Below are 24682 nucleotides of genomic sequence, written 5' to 3' on the forward strand. Positions count from 1 at the left end.
TACATCACACCAGCAGCAGCTGTTTCACCCTAATACATACATCACACCAGCAGCTGTTTCACCCTCATACATACATCACACACAGCAGCAGCAGTTTCACCCTCATACATACATCACACCAGCAGCAGCTGTTTCACGCTCATACATACATCACACCAGCAGCTGTTTCACCCTCATACGATTATCTCACCAGCAGCAGCTGTTTCACCCTCATACATACATCACACACAACAAATGTTTCACCCTCATACATACATCACACACAGCAGCTGTTTCACCCTCATACATACATCACACACAGCAAATGTTTCACCCTCATACATACATCACACACAGCAGCTGTTTCACCCTCATACATACATCACACACAGCAGCTGTTTCACCCTCACACATACATCACACCAGCAGCTGTTTCACTCTCATACATATATCACACCAGCAGCAGCTGTTTCACCCTCATACATACATCACACCACCAGCAGCTGTTTCACCCTCATACATACATCACACACAGCAAATGTTTCACCCTCATACATACATCACACACAGCAGCTGTTTCACCCTCATACATACATCACACACAGCAAATGTTTCACCCTCATACATACATCACACACAGCAGCTGTTTCACCCTCATACATACATCACACACAGCAGCTGTTTCACCCTCACACATACATCACACCAGCAGCAGCTGTTTCACCCTTATACATACATCACACCAGCAGCTGTTTCACCCTCATACATACATCACACACAGCAGCTTTTTCACCCTCATACATACATCACACACAGCAGCAGCAGTTTCACCCTCATACATACATCACACCAGCAGCAGCTGTTTAACGCTCATACATACATCACACCAGCAGCTGTTTCACCCTCATACGAATATCACACCAGCAGCAGCTATTTCACCCTCATACATACATCACACACAGTAGCTGTTTCACCCTCATACATACATCACACACAGCAGCTGTTTCACCCTCATACATACATCAAACACAGCAGCTGTTTCACCCTCATACAAACATCACACACAGCAGCTGTTTCACCCTCATACATACATCACACACAGCAGCTGTTTCACCCTCACACATACATCACACAAGCAGCAGCTATTTCACCCTAATACATAAATCACACCAGCAGCTGTTTCACCCTCATACATACATGACACCAGCAGCAGCTGTTTCATGCTCATACATACATCACACCAGCAGCTTTTTCACCCTCATACGAATATCACACCAGCAGCAGCTATTTCACCCTCATACATACATCACACACAGTAGCTGTTTCACCCTCATAAATACATCACACACAGCAGCTGTTTCACCCTCATACATACATCACACACAGCAGCAGCAGTTTCACCCTTATACATAAATCACACCAGCAGCAGCTGTTTCACGCTCATACATACATCACACCAGCAGCTGTTTCACCCTCACACATACATCACACAAGCAGCAGCTATTTCACCCTAATACATAAATCACACCAGCAGCTGTTTCACCCTCACACATACATCACACCAGCAGCAGCTGTTTCAACCTAATACATACATCACACCAGCAGCTGTTTCACCCTCATACATACATCACACACAGCAGCAGCTGTTTCACCCTCATACATAAATCACACCAGCAGCAGCTGTTTCACGCTCATACATACATCACACCAGCAGCTGTTTCACCCTCATACGATTATCTCACCAGCAGCAGCTGTTTCACCCTCATACATACATCACACACAACAAATGTTTCACCCTCATACATACATCACACACAGCAGCTGTTTCACCCTCATACATACATCACACACAGCAAATGTTTCACCCTCATACATACATCACACACAGCAGCTGTTTCACCCTCATACATACATCACACACAGCAGCTGTTTCACCCTCATACTACAGCACACCAGCAGCAGCTGTTTGACCGGTAGTGATGGGATGATGCTACCTCAAGGAGTGTATTGACAAACTGTGTCGGCACTGTATTGAAACTGTGTTGGTCACTCAATAGTCACCCCTTCAGGTGTTCTGAAATCATTGCAGGTAAATGAAATAAGAAGATGGACCAGGTAAAATGCGGCAAATCCAAAATGAGCCTGCGAAACATTTAATCACCAGTCCTTTATTTAAGATATAATCTCATTATTGTATAACTTCATTCGCTCAATTTGTGAGTCAAGTTGTCCATGAGAAGAGTTCAAAATAGGCTTCAAACCTTGTTGATGTAAATGCTAAACTGAGTTGGTTTGTAAAGTATAGCAAATTTGTATTAAAATTCAGAGTCCAACTTTTTATCTTATGTGTGGAAGTTTGTTAACGTAAGTGTTAAAGCATAAAAAATAAAACAAATTACATATAGATTCATTTATGCATTTTTATTGAGGAACAACCGTTTTTGTAGGGTGTTTGCTCCAAGGCGATTTCTCCTCTTACACACCAGTTCCCCTGCCTTGGAAAAAACTCTTTCACAGGGTACAGATGAAGAGGGTGAACACAACATTTTCAGTGCAAGTTGATGAAGGTTTGGATAACAACAAACTCCAACTCCAACAACAAAACTCCATCCAACAAACCCACAACATGTTGACACAGTTTGCTTTCTTATAAACACAATTTGGCGCCGTCACATTTAAGCGATACCGTTCCTGTATTGGTCACGTGATTTTTTCTTAAAGTGATACACGCACCAATACGGGGTTTCACTCTTGGGCTCTCGACACAGAGCTGACGCACCAGTGTCGTTCGTCCCATCACTAGTGACGGCGACATTCAAAGGAAAAACGAGCTGTTTGGAAATGACGACCAATAAACCTAATCTCGATTTTGAAATAAATTATCTTGATTTTTTTTCTTGTTTTACTTCCTTCCATGGAGCTAACGCTGCTCTCCTGCCGTGTGCTCTCTTGTCACATGACAATTGCTGTGGTTGCAAGCATACAAATGTTTAAAAAAAAAATCTGTAAAGTTTGTGTGGAAATGACAGTGACCCCTTGGGACAGGTGTTCCTTTTATGAAAAATACATAAAATACTAATAGATCTTACAAACACATGATACATTTAACTAAAATAAGGAATTTATATCATTTGTCCAAGAATTACAGTTAGATTAAAACTGAACTAAATATTATGAGGAATTGAGGCCAAAATCTGGCTCAGTGACAGGAAATATAGAAAAAAATCAGTCATACAAAACAACATCTTATATAATAAAAATATTAATTGATATATCATTAGATTTTTGTAAGTTCCTCTTGGTGTTAAGTTAGTGAGGCAAATATAAAAAATTACAAATAAAGTTCTATCTCTCAGTAGATTAAGGCACTGGCTCAGTTTAATTTTTGATTGCAGAAACAACTGGACTCCTTTAGAATACGATCACAAGCGCATGCATCACTTACCAAATAAGTGCTGACATTAAGGCACCACCTGCAAACAGGTCTATCAATCTATATATTTAAAAGTACTATGTTGAATGGATTTAAATACATTTTAATAGCTAAGATCACGAAATATTATATAAATAATATTAAGAGCGTTTTTAAGTGTAAAATGTAACCAGTTGTAAGCAGTATGAATTCTGTTTCTTTGTGTTTTGTCAAACTGAACAGAGTTTAATTTTCATGGCCTACATAGTTTCCTTATAAGGAAGGCTAGGAAGGAGGGGACATTAGAAAGCTACATATCGAAACTTTGATGATTAAATTAGATAAACGTGAGTTTCTATTTGGAGAGTACATCTCTTGAGTAGCCAGAGAGTTTGACACCGGCCTTTGACAGTTCAAAACATGAGCCCTCACAATCAACAAACGTAAAAGGGAAGATGCCTGTCACGTGGTCATTCTAGCTTCCTGTTTACCGTCTGTACCTTCAGACTGTTGTGTACAGATTGCAACGCTCGACTGTTCTGTCGGGGCTTTCATTTACATCTATCTTTCAATCCCTGTTACTACAGAGAGTATTTTTTGTAGAACTTTGATCCGTTCATCGTTGTGGACCTGTTAACAAAGGGGACATGAAGACGTGACATTGAGAAAACCTGAGCAGGCCTGGGAGGATCCTGGAGATTTCCTGACTCCATGTGACCGGAGTTCAGCTTTCAAGTGCCGAGAGAGTTCACTTTTAGAGAGGAATTAAAAATAAAACTGCGGCGAGTCGCTGTGAAGTGCAGCAGTTTGAGTAAAAACGACGGAACATATACCTGGGAAAGTGAGCTGCCCTTATAGCTAGTCGCGATAAGTCTTGCAGCTATAAGTAGCCGTGTGACTGGCTGGCTGCACGAGAGCGCTGGCCAACGGGTTGTGTTTGCGCGGTGGAGCAGTTCGCCGGTGCCCTGAATTCAAGAAGACTCCCCGGCTCCGGCCCCCTCAAGCGGGCAGTCAGGAAAAAGCTGGCCGAGAAGGGATGGCCTGGTCGGTCTTCCTGTTCCAAAGGACAAGGCTCTGCGGTGTTTGAAGGGGGTCGAGTACGGTTAGAGGCCACCGCGGCGGGTCGAGGTACTATGATGGCCGCAACGCCTTCTGGGGCCGGGGGCCTTTTGGCCTCTGGGCTGTCGGTCAGAAAGGGCGAAGAAATAGCGGATTTGATTGATTTGTTCTCCAAGACTCAGTACAGAGCAAAGGAAGTCACTTCTCGGGTAAGGTAGTGGAGGCGTGTCATAGTTCGTTTCTCAACATGATATTCCCTTCAGTGTAAATTATATCGAACTGTTGTATATAACCTGCGAATTTAAACTAAACTTTTTACATAAGCAATATACGACGTAGTTGAGGTCATTGTCGATATCTAAGAAAACGCATGGAACAATGATTAAGTCGACATAATTCATACCCATAAAGAAGTATGTAATTTACATTTATTTATGTACAGGTAACCAGATGTTATTGTGTATTCTGCTGGATTTTGTGTAGTTTAATTCTCAACGTACATTATAGCATGAGTAAATGACATAGAAAAACAAACAAAAAAAGGAAATTGATCAGTTAAGAGCCATCTTACAAAATTGTTTTGTATTGGCAATGGATAAAAATTGACTTTACTAGTTGTAATAGACATATCAAAATTTGCCAGATGCTACAAAACTTCTAAATCAAAAGTTATGTTTCTCATAAAAGTGGCTGTGAGTAGATCTCTATCAACTGATTAAACATGTTATTATTTTATAAGTTCATGATGATAAACATGTCATCAAGCTACCAGGGAAGAAGTAACCTTGATCTTGAGATACGTTTGTTATTTCTGGATATAGCTGTCATACACATTCTTAGATTTTATTTATACAAACCATAGGGATAATTTGGACTTTATTTTCTATATCCAAACACTCAAAACACTGATTCTTTTTCTGCTTAAAGATTTAAACCTGCTCAGCTTGAGAAGAAGAAGGAAGCAGCTATTTACATCATTTTTGCTTGTTGTTTCTCTCAGGTGGAGGCGATAGAAAAGCGTTGTCTAGAGCTGTTTGCGAGAGATTACAAGTACAGTGTTATCCATAACCCCAATGGAGAAGTGTGTGGCCACTACCCCCGACAGATAGTTTTCCTGGAGTATGAATGCATTGATGTGGACAGAGACAGGTACTTATCCACTACTTGGTCAGTTCCAACATGTTTAGATGCAAAGTCCAGTCTGTTCAGTTACAAATAACCCTGACATTTGTATGTGCATTTCAACGAGCCATGCACTCATTACTGTGCGGTAGGGAGCAAAGGTTGGTCTACATCTCCAACCTGTTTGAGCACATGAAGGGTGGCACAGTTGTGTATAGCTATATATATATATATATATTTACAAAAAAACAGTTTTCACTGTTGTTCAAAAACAGGTAACGATAGTTGATTTGATATACTTGCTTTGATTTCAATTTTTGATTTGATTGATTGTATTTGCTGCCTTGTTTGGCAACAACTGATAACCTGATATTGTTCCATGTCCATCCATATATAAAAATCTCTGACTGGTTTGTCCCATCACTCTTGGTTCTTCTTCTTCTTCATGAGGCCTCACTGAAATCAGTTTGACCTTTGAGATAACCATTCAGTTGGTTGTTTATTTAAGTCTGCAATAACAAGAGACTGAAATGGATTGTGTGCAGGTTTGAGAGCACTGTGCAGATCAGTAAGCTGCAGGACCTTGTGAACCGGAGTAAGTTAGCTCGCTGCAGAGGGAGATTCGTATGTCCAGTCATCCTCTACAACGGCAAGGTATTTACTTTTAGAATGATTTCCGTACAGCTTCCCTTTTAAAGCTAATTTTATTGATATCTCATAATTGCTGTATACACTTCACATTTTTAAAGCTATGTGAAAACTATAATAGAATTAAACTTGGTATACAACGTCCAATTTAAGATTGTTTCGCACGAAAGATATGAAAGCTACGACTTCTTTTTAATGTATGTTTGATATCTGAGGGGAGAGGGTGACCATTTGTAACATGAACTTCATGTCTAGGGCCAGCTTATTCTCACCTTGTGTTGCATTTTGTCACGCTAACTTTGAATTTTGTGTTTTGATTTGAGTGTTTTTACCCACTATTGCTATCCCTTTCTTTTTTTGTGGTCATGTTTTTGAGTTGCATCAGTCTTTCTTTTGGTGGTTTCATTTTAATTTGTGTACTTTTCACTGGACTCAGTCATTTATTTGAACACCAACAGTATAGATTAAAATAATTATCTATTCGTGGTTTTTGCTCTATAACTTAATTTCATTTTTGCATTTTTTTATACTGTTCACGATTTTTATTATTCAAATTAAGTTAAGTTTGTAACCTATTACATTTTCACAGTTTTTAGTTGATCAAGTTAATTGTTAACATTTCTTTTTAACTTCTGTAGCACAATGAACTACTAAATATAATCATGCATATGAAGATGTAACTTGGCAATAAAAAGTTTTATGTAAGGTGTTTGTTATGACAAAAACCACAGAGCGAGACCGGTTAGTGAAGAATATCAAAATGTGGGTATGTTAGTCATGAAATTCGAAGAAGTCTTTAGGAAAATATCCTGTCGACTCTCTGTCACTGTTTAGTCCTTCTTTCTGTACTGTGTCCTACAGTCTGTCTGATACTGCATTGCTTCGTTCTCATTGCAGCATATTTGCCGTTCATCCACTCTAGCGGGTTGGGGAGAGTTGTATGGACGCACAGGCTACAACTACATCTTCTCAGGTACCAAATACACATGACACACTTACTTTAATTCCGCCCAAAAAGGGGAAGTCATGCCTCACAGATTTTCCATGGCAGTTTCAGTTCTCAGATGGTAGTTAGAGCAGTTGTCAAAGTGGGACTCCATGTTCTTCATAATGATGAAGAATTTTCTCAATTCAGAATCACAAACTTAAGTACATTGGTCTTGTTCAAGCAAACACAGAAATATAATACTTCTCTATTTGATTGACCGCAGATAATCATCTTATTCGTCTTATGCAATTTGATTGAATGTTATTAAAAATGGCAGATCATCAGATCAGATTCTTTATTTATTTGCTTATTTTTATAGGACATCTGCAATGTCTTATTTAGCAAGGCTTGTTATAGAACAGTACACATAGAACTGGGGTTATACTTCTAGTAATGGCCATTTGTTTTGCTTTGTGGATGCTTTGTATCTAGGTCAAATGAATAACACAACACCTTGCTCTTAGCCGATCATATCAGCGCAACAAGCAAGCTGATAGAAGTAAACAGGAAAGCAACACTGATATGCAGTATCAGTGGGAACTGTACCGTACGTTTTTGTCCGTGCTTGTAAACAGTGTGTGAAGATGAAGATGTTACTGGAGTTGATGACATTTTGTGGTGTTACCATAAATTTGATAGATGTTTTTCAGGAAGTGCTTATCCCTTTATAATGAGTGATGGGCAGAAGTCGACCCTCAGCTGAGACAACATTTTTGTGGAATATTATAGAAATAGTTATAACATCAATAGCTTACTTAAACTTTTGTAGGAGAATGGAGAGTTTGTCATTGTTTTTGACATAGACATTGTACTGTGTGTTTCATACTTAAAATGCTATATGGTCAAAGAGTTTCATGATATTCCAAAGGCTTTCACAAAGACCCTGTGATTAGTGATCAGCCCCCAAAATCCTGATATTCACACCCTCATGACAATATATAAAATATCATTTTTGGTGCCTATTCTAACGTCTGTTTTTCAGCGGGGGAAATAACTTTGGAAGATAAAATATTTTTATACTCATCCTACTGAAATCCTATTAATCCAATCAAAGACAAAACAGTAATGTACTACTGATATTATATAGTAATAGAGAAAACTCAAATCTGACTGTCTTTTCCATCAGTTACAGACTTTAATAATCTTCCATTCAGCTCTTAGAATGGAAATAGAATAGAATAGAAAAATGCTTTATTCATCCCCCAGTGGGGGAAATTCAGATTCAATTCTTGACGCTAAGAATAATTTTCTCTCACAATGAGTGTTTTTCATAATTCGTTTATGGCCCTTCATGGCTCTTAAACATGTTTTTTCTCTGCTTTAGTCTAGCAGTAAAGCTATCATAGCCTGCTATAAAGTTGTTTTAGGTCAATGTGAATTTATCTCTTTCATGGCTATAAACAATTTCTGTGTTGACTGACTAAAATACTCACTATATATGGACTGAAAACACAAGCTAGCCAGGCTTAAATGAAGAAGTTACATTATATAAAGAGTATTTAACCATCCTACTGTTTGGCTTTTAAATTCTAGACATATCATTAGTGAAATATGCTGTCAATGTAATGACTAATGTCTTACAACAATTTTAACAACAGTCTCAGAATCACAGATTCAATCAAACCCAAGGAATCAATTCATGTAGGACTTTTAAACCAAGGAAAGCTATGACGGAAATATTTTCATGAGAAAAATGACAAAACCTGTCATTTCAGTACACAGAGATGAGTTTGAAGGAGTTCAGTACCAGAGGAGGGGGTCTAAAGTTCCTAGGAAATGGCTTAAAGAGTACTATTTACCCCCACATATTTACCTATTTCTTGTGAAATCAGATGGCAGGGACACTAGCACCCTTTCAATCAGCCACTTCCCGCCATTCTACATAAGCTCTACTGGGGTTTCTGTTTGTATTTAAAATCAAGACTGAACAACAGAGAAAGTATACAAAGCATTTAATTGCACATAAAATAAGCATATACCCATAAGTGCAGGATGAGTCATTGACATGTTTTCCAGGCAGTGGTAATGTCTGAAATACTACTCAGGATCCCTACCAAAGAATATTTTTTGTCATTACTGAGATTGCAAAAAAATTGTAAATTAATTTGGTGTGGAAAGATGACGAATAACGCATGTTGTTCAATGTAAAAGCCACTACTGGGCTGCATGATAATGGGCTCTTATCATGGGCTCTTGATAATAATCCAGATTGGGTACCAAGTAGCTCTATAGGTTGAGTGGGCACCCTGTGTTCAAGCTAAAGGTCCACTTTGCAGCCGGACGGGCCTCTGTCTGAGTGGTATGTGGCTTTCAATTAAATGTTTCAATTAAATTCAATTCAGTTTTATTTATATAGCGCCAAAGTACAACAATTGTCATCTCAAGGCACTTAAATAATATAGTCCAATTCAAGCCAATTGGAATTCAATTCATTGTAATCATAATCCAATGAAATCCAATGAAGTAATTTAAAAATAATCCAATTAATTCATATAGAGCCAATTGAAAAAACAATATCCTAGCTAAGGAAACCAACAGATTGGACTGAAACTTGTCTTCAGTCCAATCTCCCGTCTTGAGCGTGCCTGAGGCGACTGTGGAAAGGAACGACTCCCTTTTAACAGGAAGAACCAGACTCAGGAAGGGTGGCCATCTGCCTCGACCAGCTGGGGTTTGAGAAGACAGAAAAGAGGGGGGAAAAACACCATAACGCCACTCAAAGGAAACCTGTTGTTTCTCTCTGCTCATCTCTCTGAATTAATATTTTGATATAAATGCCACTTATACTTGGAAAAAGTTTGAAGAAACTTATATAAATGATCTTTTGATTGATTAACTTAAACTGAAAATGAAATACCAAATATATTACTAATTAAATATCTGGTAAAAATAATGACTCAATTTGAATTTGAATAATTTGTATTTAAAACGCAAAGTGACATAAGTAACACACAAGTCAGGTAAAAAAAAATCTAAACATGAAATAATGAAACTGAAAAGAAGGAGACATAAAATATGAGTGAGGGAATAATTGAATATTTACTTCCTACAAATGTGTTGGGTTTTTTTTGCCAACAAAAAGTTGTTGCAAAAGTCTAACTAATCCAGACTTTTAAAATGCTTAAAAGTGTTCAAATCATATGAACTCAAGCTTTTCAAAATTGGACTAACATATACAGATAATGTGATAGGGGATTGAATCCTTCCTGCATCTATACATTCAACCACATTCAAATGGACCTGGTAGCTTATTGCTTCTTTATTGAAAGTATGGTTAAGTATATTAATACAACCGAATTCCCAATAAAGATGTTCTCATTCACATTCCGTTCCTTTTGTACATGGCTAAATGTGTCAGTCCATTAAAACTACATATGAACTTGTGGTTGCTTAAAACATTTCAAGACTGTCTCTGCTCTTTATAAGCTAAGTCACAGGTGCCCCCACTTGCTACAGACAGTAACTTTTACAAAGACGGTTAATTTATTGACTGAAAATGAAAGACAAAGGAATGATGACAGCAATAGGAGTCCTCTGTGATGGAAGGGGTTTTCACTGCTTTAAAAGGCAACTTATCAAGAAATATTTCCTGCCTTTTTCATATACAGTAATGTCTCTTTTCTCTGTCCAAAAGTTGCCAAACAATATAACCCTGTCATAGCGCTATTAGAGTATCTGCTTATATTCTTGGGTCTAGGTCCATTCATTTGATTAAATGTAAATAGTTGTAGTTAGATAGATTGAGAAGAAAAATTTGAATAAGTCTCTATGAGTCTGCAGAAACCCAGTTTATATTTAACATCTGTTTTCTACCATAAAACCTAAAAGACTGGCAGTTTGAAATTCCAACTGTCTTTTTAATTATTTTCGTTTTTTTTTTTCCTGATGAGTCAGAATGAGCCTCACTCCTATATTTTAGCACTTGTTTGTTTCTTTGAAGGGGGTGGTGATGACACATGGACAGACTCGGAAGAAGTTCCAGAGGATGACTGTGCAGTCAGGTAATCATATCTACTTTACCAAATGAATGTGCAACGAACAACAGACACTGCTCTGTCTCCGGGTTAAGTCTGTATCTGTTAGTATATGGGGACTTACTTTTCTTTGTTTCTTTCTTTTTAAACATTTTTTTACAAGCCTTTTACAACTTTCGCATGTTACAGCAACTGTCACAAAACCATTTACTTTCAGATTTGAAGAAGCATTAAAAAGTCTTTTACCTGCAGAAATCTTGAGATACCACAAAAAGGAATTGCCATTATTCAAATGCTAGTTGTAAAAAGTTATTCATTAAAATGCATTGGTAAAAATAATCTCTATTGTATCATATTTACACTTTTTCAAAATAAATCTAAAGTGCTCTACTTTCTTCCTTGCTCAGGAATGGAGACTCCCAGCTTTTTGACAAAGTTCGAGGTCACGACATTAAGCTGCTACGTTATCTCTCAGTTCGCTACATCTGTGACCTGATGGTGGAGAACAAGAAGGTTAAGTTTGGCCTAAAGTAAGGAGCAGCAGACTGCTTACCTCTCTGCCTTCCATCTGCCTTCCATATAGTTTGCACTTATGCAACGCATCTGATCTGACTTTTTTCTGTGTTATGGTGCCAGAAATTTGCAGATTCTTAAATTTTCTTAGGAATCTCAGGTGTGTCCAGTGAGCCTGTGATGAAACTATGGACAATGTACATTACTTTATCCCTTTTAAAAGAGCTTTTTTTTTTCGTGATTTTTACACAATTCTTTGTATTTAAGCTGATCATCCAATATTATTGTTGATAACAGCTGTTGGTTACACATACTTACTTTACTGAAAATGCATAGGGAATTTCCAGAAAATATTAGTTAAGTTGCAATGTGGATTCTTTGTCCTGTGGAAAATGATAGAAGATTTACAGCTGGAGCATTTGAACGGCTTGAATTAGCATGAAACTGCTGTCGGAACATTTTGTCACTCTAAATCATTGAACACACACATTCAGGCTCGGTCGGCAGGAAATTCTCATTATATCCATGGATGCTGACTATCCCACAGATTTGGGTGGAGATGTGCTAAGGTATAGACTGCTTTATTTGTGCTTTAGACCCAAACTGCTTGTAAACAGTATCCTAAATTCTACTACTTCTCTATTCTGGGACTGAGTGTAGTCTCGCTTCCTCATCACCACGTTGTCTTTCGCTAACAGCTGACGGGAGTAAGAGCCCAGTGTTAATGCCTTGTTTCGAAAACAATCATCAGTGTACATTTAAAGACCACCTATCACCCTAATGTGACATATCTGTTTATAAGCTAGATGCATGAAGACTACAGTGATCTTCAGTTTTCTCACAACAGAATGCCATAGTGCACTGTGTCTCTGAAAACTTATCTGGAGGGATAATGACAGAGTAAGACCTATTGCTACTCCTGCTGCATACTTATCTGTTGATTTCACTGAATGCAGTTCAGAGCTGTACTGTGGAGAAAGTGATACAGGTTAAAAAAAAAAAAGAGTACAAAAAAGCATCAGGGTTCTCATTCCGACATCACACAACGCATCCCATTGATTAATGGAAAGCCGTGCGTGGTTTGACAGTCAGGTTGAAACTGCAAACGAGGAGAGGCTAATTTACGCATTCACAGTTCCTAGATCCATAGATGGAAGGCTTAAAAATTGTTTATCTTCATTAGCTGCTACTGCTTCAAGTGATCTATGATTGGCCTAAGAAGCCCCTATCTGAGAACCCTTACTTTAACCCTTACCTCAAACAAGTGCTTTTAGGCTGAAGAAATTCTACATTCAGAGTATTGTCGATTTCCAATTGCTTTCCTGGGAGAATAATAAATTTACCTGACTTCAAAATGCCAGCTGAAGTGGCACTGCTAACTTCAATGTGTGTACAGAATGAGAATGAGGTCAACAAACACAGCTAAATGAAAAGTCCTCTGTATGAAGCAATTCAATCGAATATCTTCTGCAGCCGGGGTATGTTTGATGGCCAGCACCCATTTTAAATCCAAACGCACCAGGAGAAAAGTTTGAATTCAGCTGAGGCTAGTGCAAATAGACTGATTTAGTTTGAGATTATTTCCTGCAAATTGTTTGTTTAGTCACCAGCTCTGTAAAACTGCATGGTTCATATTTGCCCATTTAGGCTTAACCATGGTATTTTTTAAACTGTCCATTTTTACTGCTTGGAAGAAAACAAAATCATTAATCTGATTATTTTGATGTTGACTGTTTTACTCAACCTTTGGTGTATAGTTATAAAAATGCTGCATATTTGAGTTGCCCAGATGATCAGCATAAAAACATTGTGAATGTTTGCAAATGATTATGCTAGCAATGCTTCTCATCCTGCTGTTTGTGTCTTTCTGTCCGTGCAGTGTGACATCCTCTGAAAAGGTGGACAAGGCCCAACGCTATGCAGATTTCACCTTGCTCTCTGTGCCTTACCCAGGTAAACTATATTTAGCTCTGGGAGTCAGAGGAAAAAGTGGCTGTTTATTGGAACACACAAGTTTATAGCAGACAGAGCATAAGCAATCAATCAAAACATTTTAAAAAAGCATATAAAAACAGATTAATAAATAACACAAGCATACATACGAGCATTATTGCACCGATCTCTTAGAGCGTGTAAAAAAAAAAAAAGTCACGTGTTGGCAACGTCAAGTGCAGCGACTGCAGTGGAATAAAAACTGCTCTTTGGTCTGTTGTATACAGGGATCTGCTCAGCTGTAGAGATCAAATTGTTTTCTCACTCCTGGCTGTCAATAGGTTGATTTCTGTTGTGAAGCTGAACATTTGAACTTTAGTGGTATTTGAGGTTTCAAGTGACCCTTTGAGTAACTGCAGGTGTTGACAACCCTGTTACCTTATGGAGAGCAAGAGGTAACAGGGTTACAGTGTACTTATCATCTAGATCAACAGAGTTTTTAAGAATGTACTTTTTTATATTATTATTTATAAAAACTGTCTAAAGATTATTGAGCTGGGAATTAAGATTGACTCCGACTGAAGCAAAGGCAGTATAAATGCCTCAATGAAATAAAAATACTGGCAGATTTTGTGTTATTACAATACAATTAAGTCTATACAAACCCAAATAGAAAATCTATATTATTGAGTGAAAAAGAATAAGTTATCTTGAGGTTTTGCTGCCTAATTTGTGGAGAAATAATGATGTAATAGCTTATACCTGTCCAAAGGTTGTTGAATGGAGTATTTAACTACTTTTGGTCCATTCAGAAAGAACAGTTTGCATTAGAAATATTCCTGTATTTTATGCCTAACTATTCCACACAATTTAGATTTGATTTCTGTAAAATCAAAACCAAGTCTGAGTCTACCTGTGCTTCTGTCAGTGTGTTATATAGCAGCAAAAGTTTCTAATGACTGGAGCCATGTTTGAGTTCACCTTCAGCTAAAAATGAGGGTCACTGAGAATCACTGTGCGAGTATAACTTTTTTTTTTTTTTTCAGGGTGTGAATTTTTTAGGGACTACAAAGACAGAGACTATACAGCTGAGGGGCTGGTGTTCAACTGGAATCAGGTACTGACACCGTGCTCACATTTAGTCCATTTTGTGATGAGAACTTGCTGTTCTGATTTCTCTGTTTCGCCAATGACAGGATTATGTGGATGCTCCTTTGACAATCCCTGTGTGCTTTACTCAGAACTTGAACATTGACTGGACTCACTACCAGGTTAGCTCTCCTCTTGCCTTTTGTCCTTTTCTATCATCTGTTCTTGTCGTGTCTCCTATTTTCTCTGCCTATCTGTTCTTTTGTATTCTCCCGTTTTCTCTCATCTTCCTTTCCGTCCTCTCTATTTGATTCTGCTCCTCGTTATTCTGTTCCACTCTACTGTGCAGTTCTCTGCTCAATCAGTTGCACTCTGTAGAATTGTGGTATTTCAGTACCCTCTATTGTCCAGACTGGGTTCTTGCCTCAGATTCATTAAAAAAAAAAAAACTGCACAGTTTACAATTGTAAGCTTACAGTTGTAGTATACTCATTTTGACGTGCGCTATACAGTCCAACATAATTAAGTCAACATAATGCTCCTTTACAATCCACATATGTAATTCTGAATGGGTGGTGGCAAAACTTTTATGAAATGATTCTATAGCCATAAAGATATAAGGATTTGGGTTTCAATTGATTGATTGAAAGAAAAAGCTGATCAAGATCTTCTGGAATTAACAATAAAATCTTTTCCAACTTTAACATTAAATAAAAAGTGACAGTGCAGGGCCTGGTCAGGGTTAAAGCCTAACACTGGAGCCAGTCAGCATGGTTACAAGCACAGTTGAGTCGAGCTATGGTTACAGATTGACTGTGTCATTTAGTGTATACTGGAACAAAAATCCTTCTCCCTGTATATATGCATGGAAGCAGAATCAAGTTGTTGGCTGAGGTATATATCCGATGTTAGATGAAACTGGGACTCTAAAATCTGGATTTTATGAGAGTAGAGCGAAAGTCTAGTGAGTTGACCTGTAGCCTTTCCAGGCTGATCTTTAATCACTATATGTGATACTGTTTAATTTGTGTGTGCGTGCGTGTGTGTGTGCGTGCGTGCGTGCGTGTATGTGTGTAATTCAGTCATGGGACCTGGTGGAGCAGACCCAGAACTACCTGAAGCTGCTTCTCCATCTCATCAATAGTGATGGTAGGTGGATGTGGTTGTAAAATGTCTCATAAAGTTGCAGCTAATTTTAGTATTTCTCCCACACATATTGTATTGGTCTGGGCTGTCCAGATATATTTACAGCTACCAAATTACATTTGGTAACTCATTCTCATCTTAATTTAGTTCTTTATTTTTATCTAAAATGGTAAAATGTTATTTATTTATTTTTTTTAATTTTGCCCCTCTACGGGGTTCCTATGCAGACTATTTTCTAAAAATTTTTTGTTCTAAATTCTAAATATGAGTTTATCAAAGAGACAGGGTGTTTTTTTCCCCCATGGTAATAGTGTTATATCTATAAAAAATTGACATGGCCACTGTCTTGTCACTTTTTGGTTAATATACCATTTGAAGACCTAGTTTAGTATGAGTTTGGTTGTAACTTGTAAATTCTGAGAAGGAAAGATCAACTGGAATTCCCCCTGAAGTTGGAATTCTAACTTTCAAAATGGGAAGAACCTCAAAAGCACTGACCTCAAAATCCAACATGGTTGCTCCATGCATAAAAACTGACAATAACTGCAATTATAAACTGTTTATTACCTCCGTCAGTTTATTTTTCATTAATTCTGGCTCACACATATCACTGCCCAAACCCTATCAGTAAACTCACTACTACAGTAACTGTGTCTGCAAATCCTGCTGATTTTTCAGCTTGTATATAGAAACCTGTCAACTGGGATGTGACATAATTTTTTAAGCTCAACTTCTAAGGCAAATGGAGCACATGGCTAGCCTCAAACTGAAAGCTTTTACCATCTTTGTCTGCTATCAGTACTGCACAATTTACATCATCCAATAATCTAATACATACAGAGTTCAACCAAAAACCATGCTACAAACTGTAAATCATGCAGTAAACACAAAAAATGTATGGTATGTATCTAAAACTGATAAAATTCCATATCATGCAGTCACTATACCCTTCAGTAAACAATCTACCTCAGAGAAGTAACTAACTCTCAAACCTACCTCGAGAATACATTTGTTCATTATCTATGGTGCAATAAAATAGAAACAATTAGGAGTATAAAGCACTTTGCAGAGACCATATATTTACAATACAGATCTGATCTGATGAGTACAGCATTTCAGATTTTCAGACTGTCTTTTTTCAGATTTTTTTTTTAAGTTCCTTTGAGATCAAATATGTCTGCTTTATTGTATGTGGATTTCTGGTTTATGGTAGCTAACAGTAGACGGTGGTAGCATACTGCACTGTCTACTGCTAAATAGACAGTTAGACAAGTTATGTCAGGAGCTAATCCTGCTAGCTTTAGCAAGTTTAAAACCAAAGCAGTTGACAATTTAGGCAATTTTGCACCTCAGGGTAATAATAGGTTTTTAATACAATTTTTTTCATACAATTTCTTTTTTTCCCCCATGTTTTATTTAGTAAGCCAGGAATCTTTGAAACAATCTGACTCTTGCTGAATAGATTTGCTTTCTATAAAATTAATTTTGGAAGATTTAAAATTATATAAAGATGCAGATTGTCTTGGGTTAGGTGAGTGCTGTGTTTTATAAAAAAATTCTCCTGGTTGACAGAGAAAGTCTTACCCTATTTGTTATGATGCCATTGTTTCTTTCCGTATTGATTGATCTTAAAGATTTTTAAGTTAAAAACAGTGCAAGGTGTAGATCGTCTTAAAAGTTCTTGAGAGGCACCTATCAGTGTCTGGAATGCCTATTTGCAGATTGATTGACTACAAAAAGTGATGAGCGAATCAATCTTAGAGAATTTAACAAATGGGCATAGCAATACAGCCATGATTACTCATACTGAAGCTTGTCTTCTGTCTGAAAGCTTATAATTTGGAATATATGTAAGAAGAAAATTAACTGTGGAGGAAAAAAACACAAATGTTTTGGACAACAAACCTGATTTTATAGCTAAAAACACTTTATTCCTTGAACATTACTAATATGAAAAAGCCAACTAAGACAAAGTTCCTAAAATGGATTGCTTAATTAATTTGAACTCTAAAGTCAAAATATCAAACTTACCAGTAGGAAAGTCTAATTGCAATCTCAGTTCTGAACCAGACAATCATCGGTATCTAACCAGGACCGGCATTGAAATCCAACAGGTTGCCCTGCACATTAGAAACGGCAATAGCTGCCACAAGCTGTTTAGTAGTTCTGTTTGTGACTCATTAAATCAAGTAGACAAGGTCATTAAGTCAATAAAGATGACAGAACAAGTGAGAATTTGGTTATTTTTATATACAGTCTGCCCTTTATTTGCAACCCTTATCACCCCTGCTGGCCATTAAAGAGATTGTAGTTTAAAGCATTTAAGTTTTCAGATCTGGAGAGGAATGCCTGTCCTTAAGTGTAAAGCAGGCAGCTTGTGAAGCCATACCATGGTTAAGGAGAGGGGGAATCAGAGTGAGCTTGATGCTCCCATATATTCTATGATATCATGAATAAACAAGGCTGAACAGATGCCTTGAAAATGTTATATCTTTATCTGCAACTGTCTAATCAAACCCTCTGTGGAGGACAGTTTCATACACAGTTCTTCCTTGTTGTAGGAAAACCTTGTAATGATGCATATTTATAAAAATTAGTGTACTTCAATTGTAGAGGAACCAAATTTGATCAAGTAGATGTGACAGCTGAGTGACAGTGGTCAAGGAGCAGCAGGGCAGCTCACCTGAAGCTCATTCTGTCACTAATTTTGTTAACACTGTACTTGTTATCATTCATCATACACATAAGAGTATAGAAATTGAAGGTGGTACTGTGTTGTTTCAGATGAAAGTGGCCTCCTGGTGCACTGCATATCAGGGTGGGACCGAACGCCTCTGTTTGTTTCCCTCCTAAGGCTCTCCCTATGGGCAGTAAGTTCTTGCTTTTTACCTCCCTCAATTTTATTTGTTTCTTTTACTCTCCCCTGGCATCTCTTCACATGTCATCTGATCACCTGGTAGAGCATTTTTTCTTTGAAACATTCATTAATGACATTAATGACATTAATGTCTTGGCCTCTCCAACACTCTGACATTTTAAGCTAATTTTCCTATTCTAAACATGCTTTAATTAAACTTTTCTGCAACCACCACCTTTATTGAAATAATGCTATAAACATGCCATTTTTTTCTCAAGGTTTCATTCACACTGGAAGCCACCCTGGGAATGAATGGTTATAGATGATTAATTTAATATTTTGTCCACACTACACAACATCGACTCAGTAACAGTGGCCTATAGGGCATTACAACTGAAAATGGGCTGTTTTTGTTTTAAATATTTAGATAGACAGCTGTTTAAAAAAAAAGTGTGAGATTTACTACAAGAAATTACACCAATATTAAAGCATCCAAAACCACATGAAAAAAATGTAAAAAAATCTGTGTTTTAAAGATAAGAGAGAGAATAGAATAGAAAAATACTTTATTCATCCCCCAAATTCAAATTAGTCAAGCAGCTCAAAAAATTATATTTACAATGATTTCATACTAAACAACAACAACAATAATAATAATGATAATAATAATCAACGACAAAAAAAATAAAATAAATTTGAGAAGAACATGTCACTATTAAAAAGCCTTATGGCTGTGGGGACAAAGGACCTCCTGAACCTCTCAGTCCTGCAGCTGCAGTGAGATGAGCCTCTCACAAATAGTCTATAATCCACAATGTCAGGGATGGGGCCACACCCACACCTAGAAGCTTATCTTTCAGTATGGGAGGCCGTATGGTGTGGAAGGCACTGGAGAAGTCAAAGAACATGATTCTCACATATGAACCAGGCACATCCAGATAAGCATATGACCGATGCAGCATGTACAGAATCACGTCTTCCACTCCTATGTGTTTCTGGTAGGCAGACTGGAGGGGGTCAAGATCCTTAGCAACCTGCAATCTCATGCGACAAACAAGGAGTCTCTCCAAGGTCTTCATGATATGAGATGTCAAAGCCACCGGTCTGTAGTCATTCAGCTCCACTGGTTGCCCTAATTTGAAAACAAGACGTTTTCCACTGCACCGGGACTTTTTCCATCTGAAGGCTCATATTGAAGAGCCTCTGAAGAGGGACTGCTAGTTGACCAGCACAGACCCTCAGAAGCCTTGGACAGACTCCATTTGGGCCTGCAGCCCTCCCTGACTGAAGTCTCCTGAGCTCAGCTCCAATCTCCTCTATAGTTAGACACAGAAGTTGTAGCGGAGGGATGGCGATAGCAGTGATGTTGCCACCAATTACAGAGATGGGGATAGGGGTGTAGCTGGACAGAGGAGGGCTAGTGGCGGGAGTTGCTGCAGAGGTGGAGGTGCAGCTGAACTATGGAGGCCAGCCGGTATGAGCAGCCACAGATGTGGAGGAGCAGCTGTGCTCAGGATGCCTGGTGCTGGAAGCTGCCGCAGAGGTGGATGTGCAGCTGGGCTCAGGAAGCCTAGTGGTGGAAGCTGCCGCAGAGATGGAGGTGTGGCTGGGTTCAGGGTGCCTGGTGGTGGAAGCTGCCGCAGAGGTGGAGGTGTGGCTGGGTTCAGGGTGCCTGGTGGTGGAAGCTGCTGCAGAGGTGAAGGTGTAGCTTGACTCAGGAGACAGACCTGGAGGTGGAAGCTGCCGAAGAGGTGGAGGTACAGCTGGACAGAAGAAGCCTGTTGGTGAGAGTTGCTGCAGAGGTGCAGTCAGGCAGAGGAAGAGGCTTGGCGATATGAGTTGCCATTGAGGTGGAAGTACAGCTGGGCAGTGGAAGGAGTATAGAGGAAGCAGCTGTCGTGGTGAGGGTGGAGGGAGCAGCAGCAGAGGTGGAAAAAGCCACACTATCAAAACTGTTGTACTATTGGTTAAAAGTATTGGCTCTGTCCACATCACCTTCCACAGACTGAGAGTTCTTCAGTCTGTATCCAGTGATGGTCCCCATGCCCCTCCACACCTCCTTGGTGTTATTATTCTCCAGCTGTCTCTTTTTCTTGTACTCCACCTTAGCTCGACGTAGTGTCTTTTTAAGCTCCTGTTGTACATTCCTCCGCCTTTCTCCATCCCCATTCTGGAACGCCATCGTTTTCTGGTTCAGGAGGTCTTTGATGTCACTGGTGATCCATGGTTTATTATTAGGATAGCACCTTACAGTCCTCACTGGAATCACAGTGTCCCTACAGAAGTTAATGTAGTCAGTGATGGTGCTGACCCTCCCGTTCATGTCAATGTCCATTTCTTCTTCCTCCAGCAGTACAGCCCAGTCAGTGACATCAAAACAGTCTCTCAATGCATCATGCACCTCTGGTGACCACTTCCTGAAAGATCTGGTAGTAACCGGAAGTCTTTGTACACAAAGTCTGTATGTGGGTTGTAGATAGACCATGCTGTGATCAGATCTACCCAGTGGTGGAAGAGACACTGCCCTGTAAGCCTCCTTCACGTTAGCAAAAAACAGATCTAATGTCCTTTCTCCACGTGTTGGACAGTCCACATACTGTACAAAGCCAGTCAGGCAGGAGGATAGAGAGAAGTGGTTGAAATCCCCTGTGATTGCAATGAATGCCTCAGGATGCTGGGTATCCTGGCAACAGCGTCATGGATGACGTGACACGCCGTTGTCGGTGCTGCCCTTGGTGCAATGTAAACAACGATGACGACTGTACTTGGGAACTCTCTGGGTGCATAGAACGCACGGAAACTAACTGGCAACAGTTCAATGTCTGGACAACATATCCTCTCCTTAACGGTCTCATTGCGGGGGTTAACCCATCTCTGAATTTAAAAAAAAACAACAGGATAATACCCCCACCTTTCCGCTTACCGCTCATACTCCGGTCACGATCCGCTCATACGGCTGTGAAGCCGGGTATGTCCACACACCTGTCCAGTGTGTTGTCGTTCAGCCAGGACTTAGACAGACAGATCAAACTGCTCTCCTTGTTCCGAACAAGCGCCTCTAGCTCATCACACTTGTTTGGTAGCTAGTTAGCGTTTCCCATAATCACAGAGGGCAGAAAAGGCTTGTACCTCCACCTCCTGTTGTGCCTCTTTGCCCTTAACTTAGCCCCAGCTCTGCATCCACGGTAGTTTCTTCAGCTCAGTCGAAATTGGAAATATCTTTTTTTTTTCCGTGTCCAGTCCTTGACAGGGCCAACAGTTCTTCTCTATTGTACATTGCTCTACCCGTAGCACATAAATGTGTCACAAATTGTTGTGGGTTTTTTTTGGAGTTTTTGCCAAAGTAAAGCTTCTGAATACTTGTTCCACCTCTAATAATGTAAGACTTCAACTTATGAAACTAACCCTAAAGACTGGCACTGCCGAGACTATTGGCTGCAGACTGATTCTTCTCATGCATTAAAAAAAACCTATTCCTTTTCACTCAGTGGATTTGAGGAAGTTTGTCTTTGTCAATCAAATAAATATTTGCTTGGAGGCAGAATATTGTTGAAAAATTATATTTATTGTTGTAATTTCTCATTTTAATGTACAGAATAACCTAGAATAACCTTTGAGCTGTTTGGACCACACGGTTTTTTAGCAATGTCATTTTTCTAAAAAGAAAATCAATGACCGAGATATTATATTCCCGATATAGGAATAAAATATTTAGATGTTCCTGTATTCTAGATTTCTGTTCTTCAGCTCGTCTGTATTTGGTTTGATTTTTTTTTTCAAGACATAAGTTGGGATTTGGAAAGCTACCTAGATCAGATTGCTCCACATAAAAGCAACTTTCCCTCTGGAATGGTGCCAGAAGTACAGCAAGAAATTACTCAAACAAGTACAGCATCCAAACCAGTATGGTGGAGCAAGAATGCTTACTTGGGCTTAATAGAGTGTGGGTTGGAGAAGGCATCTCATAAGCACCATATGACACACTGATCAACAGATCAAAAATTAATATGATACAAGACATTATACAGAAATGTGTGACTTGCTCTTGCTGTGTGTTTTCACAGGATGGCGCAGTGCATGCCAGCCTACAACCTGCTGAGATCCTGTATCTGACCGTTGCTTATGACTGGTTTCTCTTTGGGTAAAAATCACATAATTTACATCGTTTTCCTGATATCACGACATTGCTTAGTTTAGAGTTCATTTGCATCTTTTCTGTAACATCTGCAATGACATCCAGTCTATTGTATGTTATTCAGAATTGAAACTGTGTGGTTAATGAAGCACTCGCAGCAGTGGGAACAAAAATAAATCAAGAGTCTTAATTGTCATTATATAAAATAACAAAATTTTCTTCAGACTCACGACTTAAAGCCACACTTTGAAATAAAACTGTAAACGTAAAATAGAAAAAAGAGGAATAAAGTGCACTTAGAGCGAGTCCCAGTTTGGAGGTGGAAGTGAGCGTGAGACAGTCAGTGGGCTTACATGATGAGATCAAATCAATTATAGCTATAGTTGGGTTATGCTCCTTATTTGAGCAAGGGCAATTATCCAAGTATATATGGCGGTAACTAAATCGAATCCTTGGCACAAAGCATGTCATACCCCGGTACGATAGGTGGCGCTGTACCCATTTCAGCTATCGCTGATAGAGCCACTTCCGGTTGACCTCTTCTCCTTGGTCTTGCTGGTGTTCAGGATGAGGTTGTTGGTAGAACACCACTGCATCAGGTGCTGGACGTCCTCTCTGTAGTGGGTTTAATCATTGTCTGATTTGAGACCCACTACGGTTGTGTCATCCGCAAACTTCACAGCCATGTTTGAGGAGTGGATGGCAGTACAATCGTAGGTGAAGAGCGAAGGGCTGAGCACACAACCCTGTGGCGTTCCAGTGTTGAGGATCAGTGGGGAAGATGTTGAGTCCCCTATCCGCACCACCTGAGCCCTGTTGGTGAGGAAATCTTTGATCCTGATAATCACTTCATGATGACTGCGGTCAGGGCAATAGTGCATTGAGACAGGTGATGGCTGATTTCTTGAGCACAGGCACAATGGTAGAGGACTTGAGGCAGATGGTCACCGTGGACAGCTGCAGGGACTGGTTACAGATGGCCAGACAAATGTTTGCCAGTTGGTCAGCACATGATTTCAGGGTCTGGCCTGACACCTTGTCTGGTCCTCCGGCCCTGTTGGTGTTGATCTTCACTCACTTGGTGCAGCTGCAGTACGAGTGGCTGATGCTGCGCCTCTGACTGAGGAAGATGTACAGTCTCTCTGCTGCTCGGGAATCCAAGCATGCGAAGAAGCTGTTTAAGGTGTCAGGCAGAGTGGGGTCATGGCTGACCTGCTGGTTGCTACTCTTGTAGTCTGTCATGGTCCAGATGCCTTTCCACATGTTACGTGGATTGTTGTTGTTGAAGTGCTCCTCAATGCGCTGTTTATACCGGAACTTTGTCAGCTGGATATCCTTTTTTTTTTTTGTTCTTTCCGGGCCCTGCTACAAGCCAGCCCGTCTCCAGATCTGTAGGCATCATCCCGTGCTTTAAGCAGGGCTCTCACTGTACTATCTACCCATGGCTTCTCATTGGAAAACACTGTGATCGTCTTTGTGGGTTGGACAACATCAGTGCAGAAGCTAATATAAGACAGCACAGATGATGTGAATTCCTCAATTCGCCCTCCTTGAACACTCTCCAGTCAGTGTACTCAAAGCAGTCCTGTAAGGCTGAAGAATTCTCCTCAGTCCAACCTGTATGTTTCTGGTGGTGGGTGTGGTTCTGCAGATCAGCTCCACAGAGAAATGATCTGACATGCCGAAGTGAGGAGCTGCTGCAGCCTTGTATGCCCCTGGAATATTGGAATAAACCTGGTCCAGTGTGTTATTGTCTCTGATTGGAAAGTTGATAAACTTGTGGAATTTGGGGAGCACAGCTTTTAATTCCACATTGTTGAAGTCCCCA

At 39.3% G+C, this 24682-nt stretch overlaps 1 protein-coding gene across 1 annotated transcript in view; it reads left to right on the plus strand.

Annotated features, from left to right (window-relative positions):
* Positions 1–3848: 3848 nt before the first annotated feature.
* Positions 3849–24682, plus strand: part of mtmr14 (myotubularin related protein 14) — a 44899-nt gene continuing 24065 nt past the window's right edge. The window contains exons 1-12 of the mRNA XM_072382945.1: positions 3849–4659; positions 5451–5599; positions 6118–6226; positions 7118–7193; positions 11149–11209; positions 11590–11712; positions 13575–13648; positions 14674–14744; positions 14824–14898; positions 15799–15865; positions 18647–18732; positions 22784–22860. Coding sequence (XP_072239046.1) covers positions 4525–4659; positions 5451–5599; positions 6118–6226; positions 7118–7193; positions 11149–11209; positions 11590–11712; positions 13575–13648; positions 14674–14744; positions 14824–14898; positions 15799–15865; positions 18647–18732; positions 22784–22860 — 1103 coding nt within the window. The 5' untranslated portion in view covers positions 3849–4524. The remainder of the gene's footprint in view (positions 4660–5450; positions 5600–6117; positions 6227–7117; positions 7194–11148; positions 11210–11589; positions 11713–13574; positions 13649–14673; positions 14745–14823; positions 14899–15798; positions 15866–18646; positions 18733–22783; positions 22861–24682) is intronic.

The sequence above is a fragment of the Leuresthes tenuis genome, unplaced genomic scaffold (assembly GCF_036924035.1).
Source record: "Leuresthes tenuis unplaced genomic scaffold, fLeuTen1.0.hap1 SCAF_3, whole genome shotgun sequence".
In the NCBI taxonomy this organism is placed as follows: Eukaryota; Metazoa; Chordata; class Actinopteri; order Atheriniformes; family Atherinopsidae; genus Leuresthes; species Leuresthes tenuis.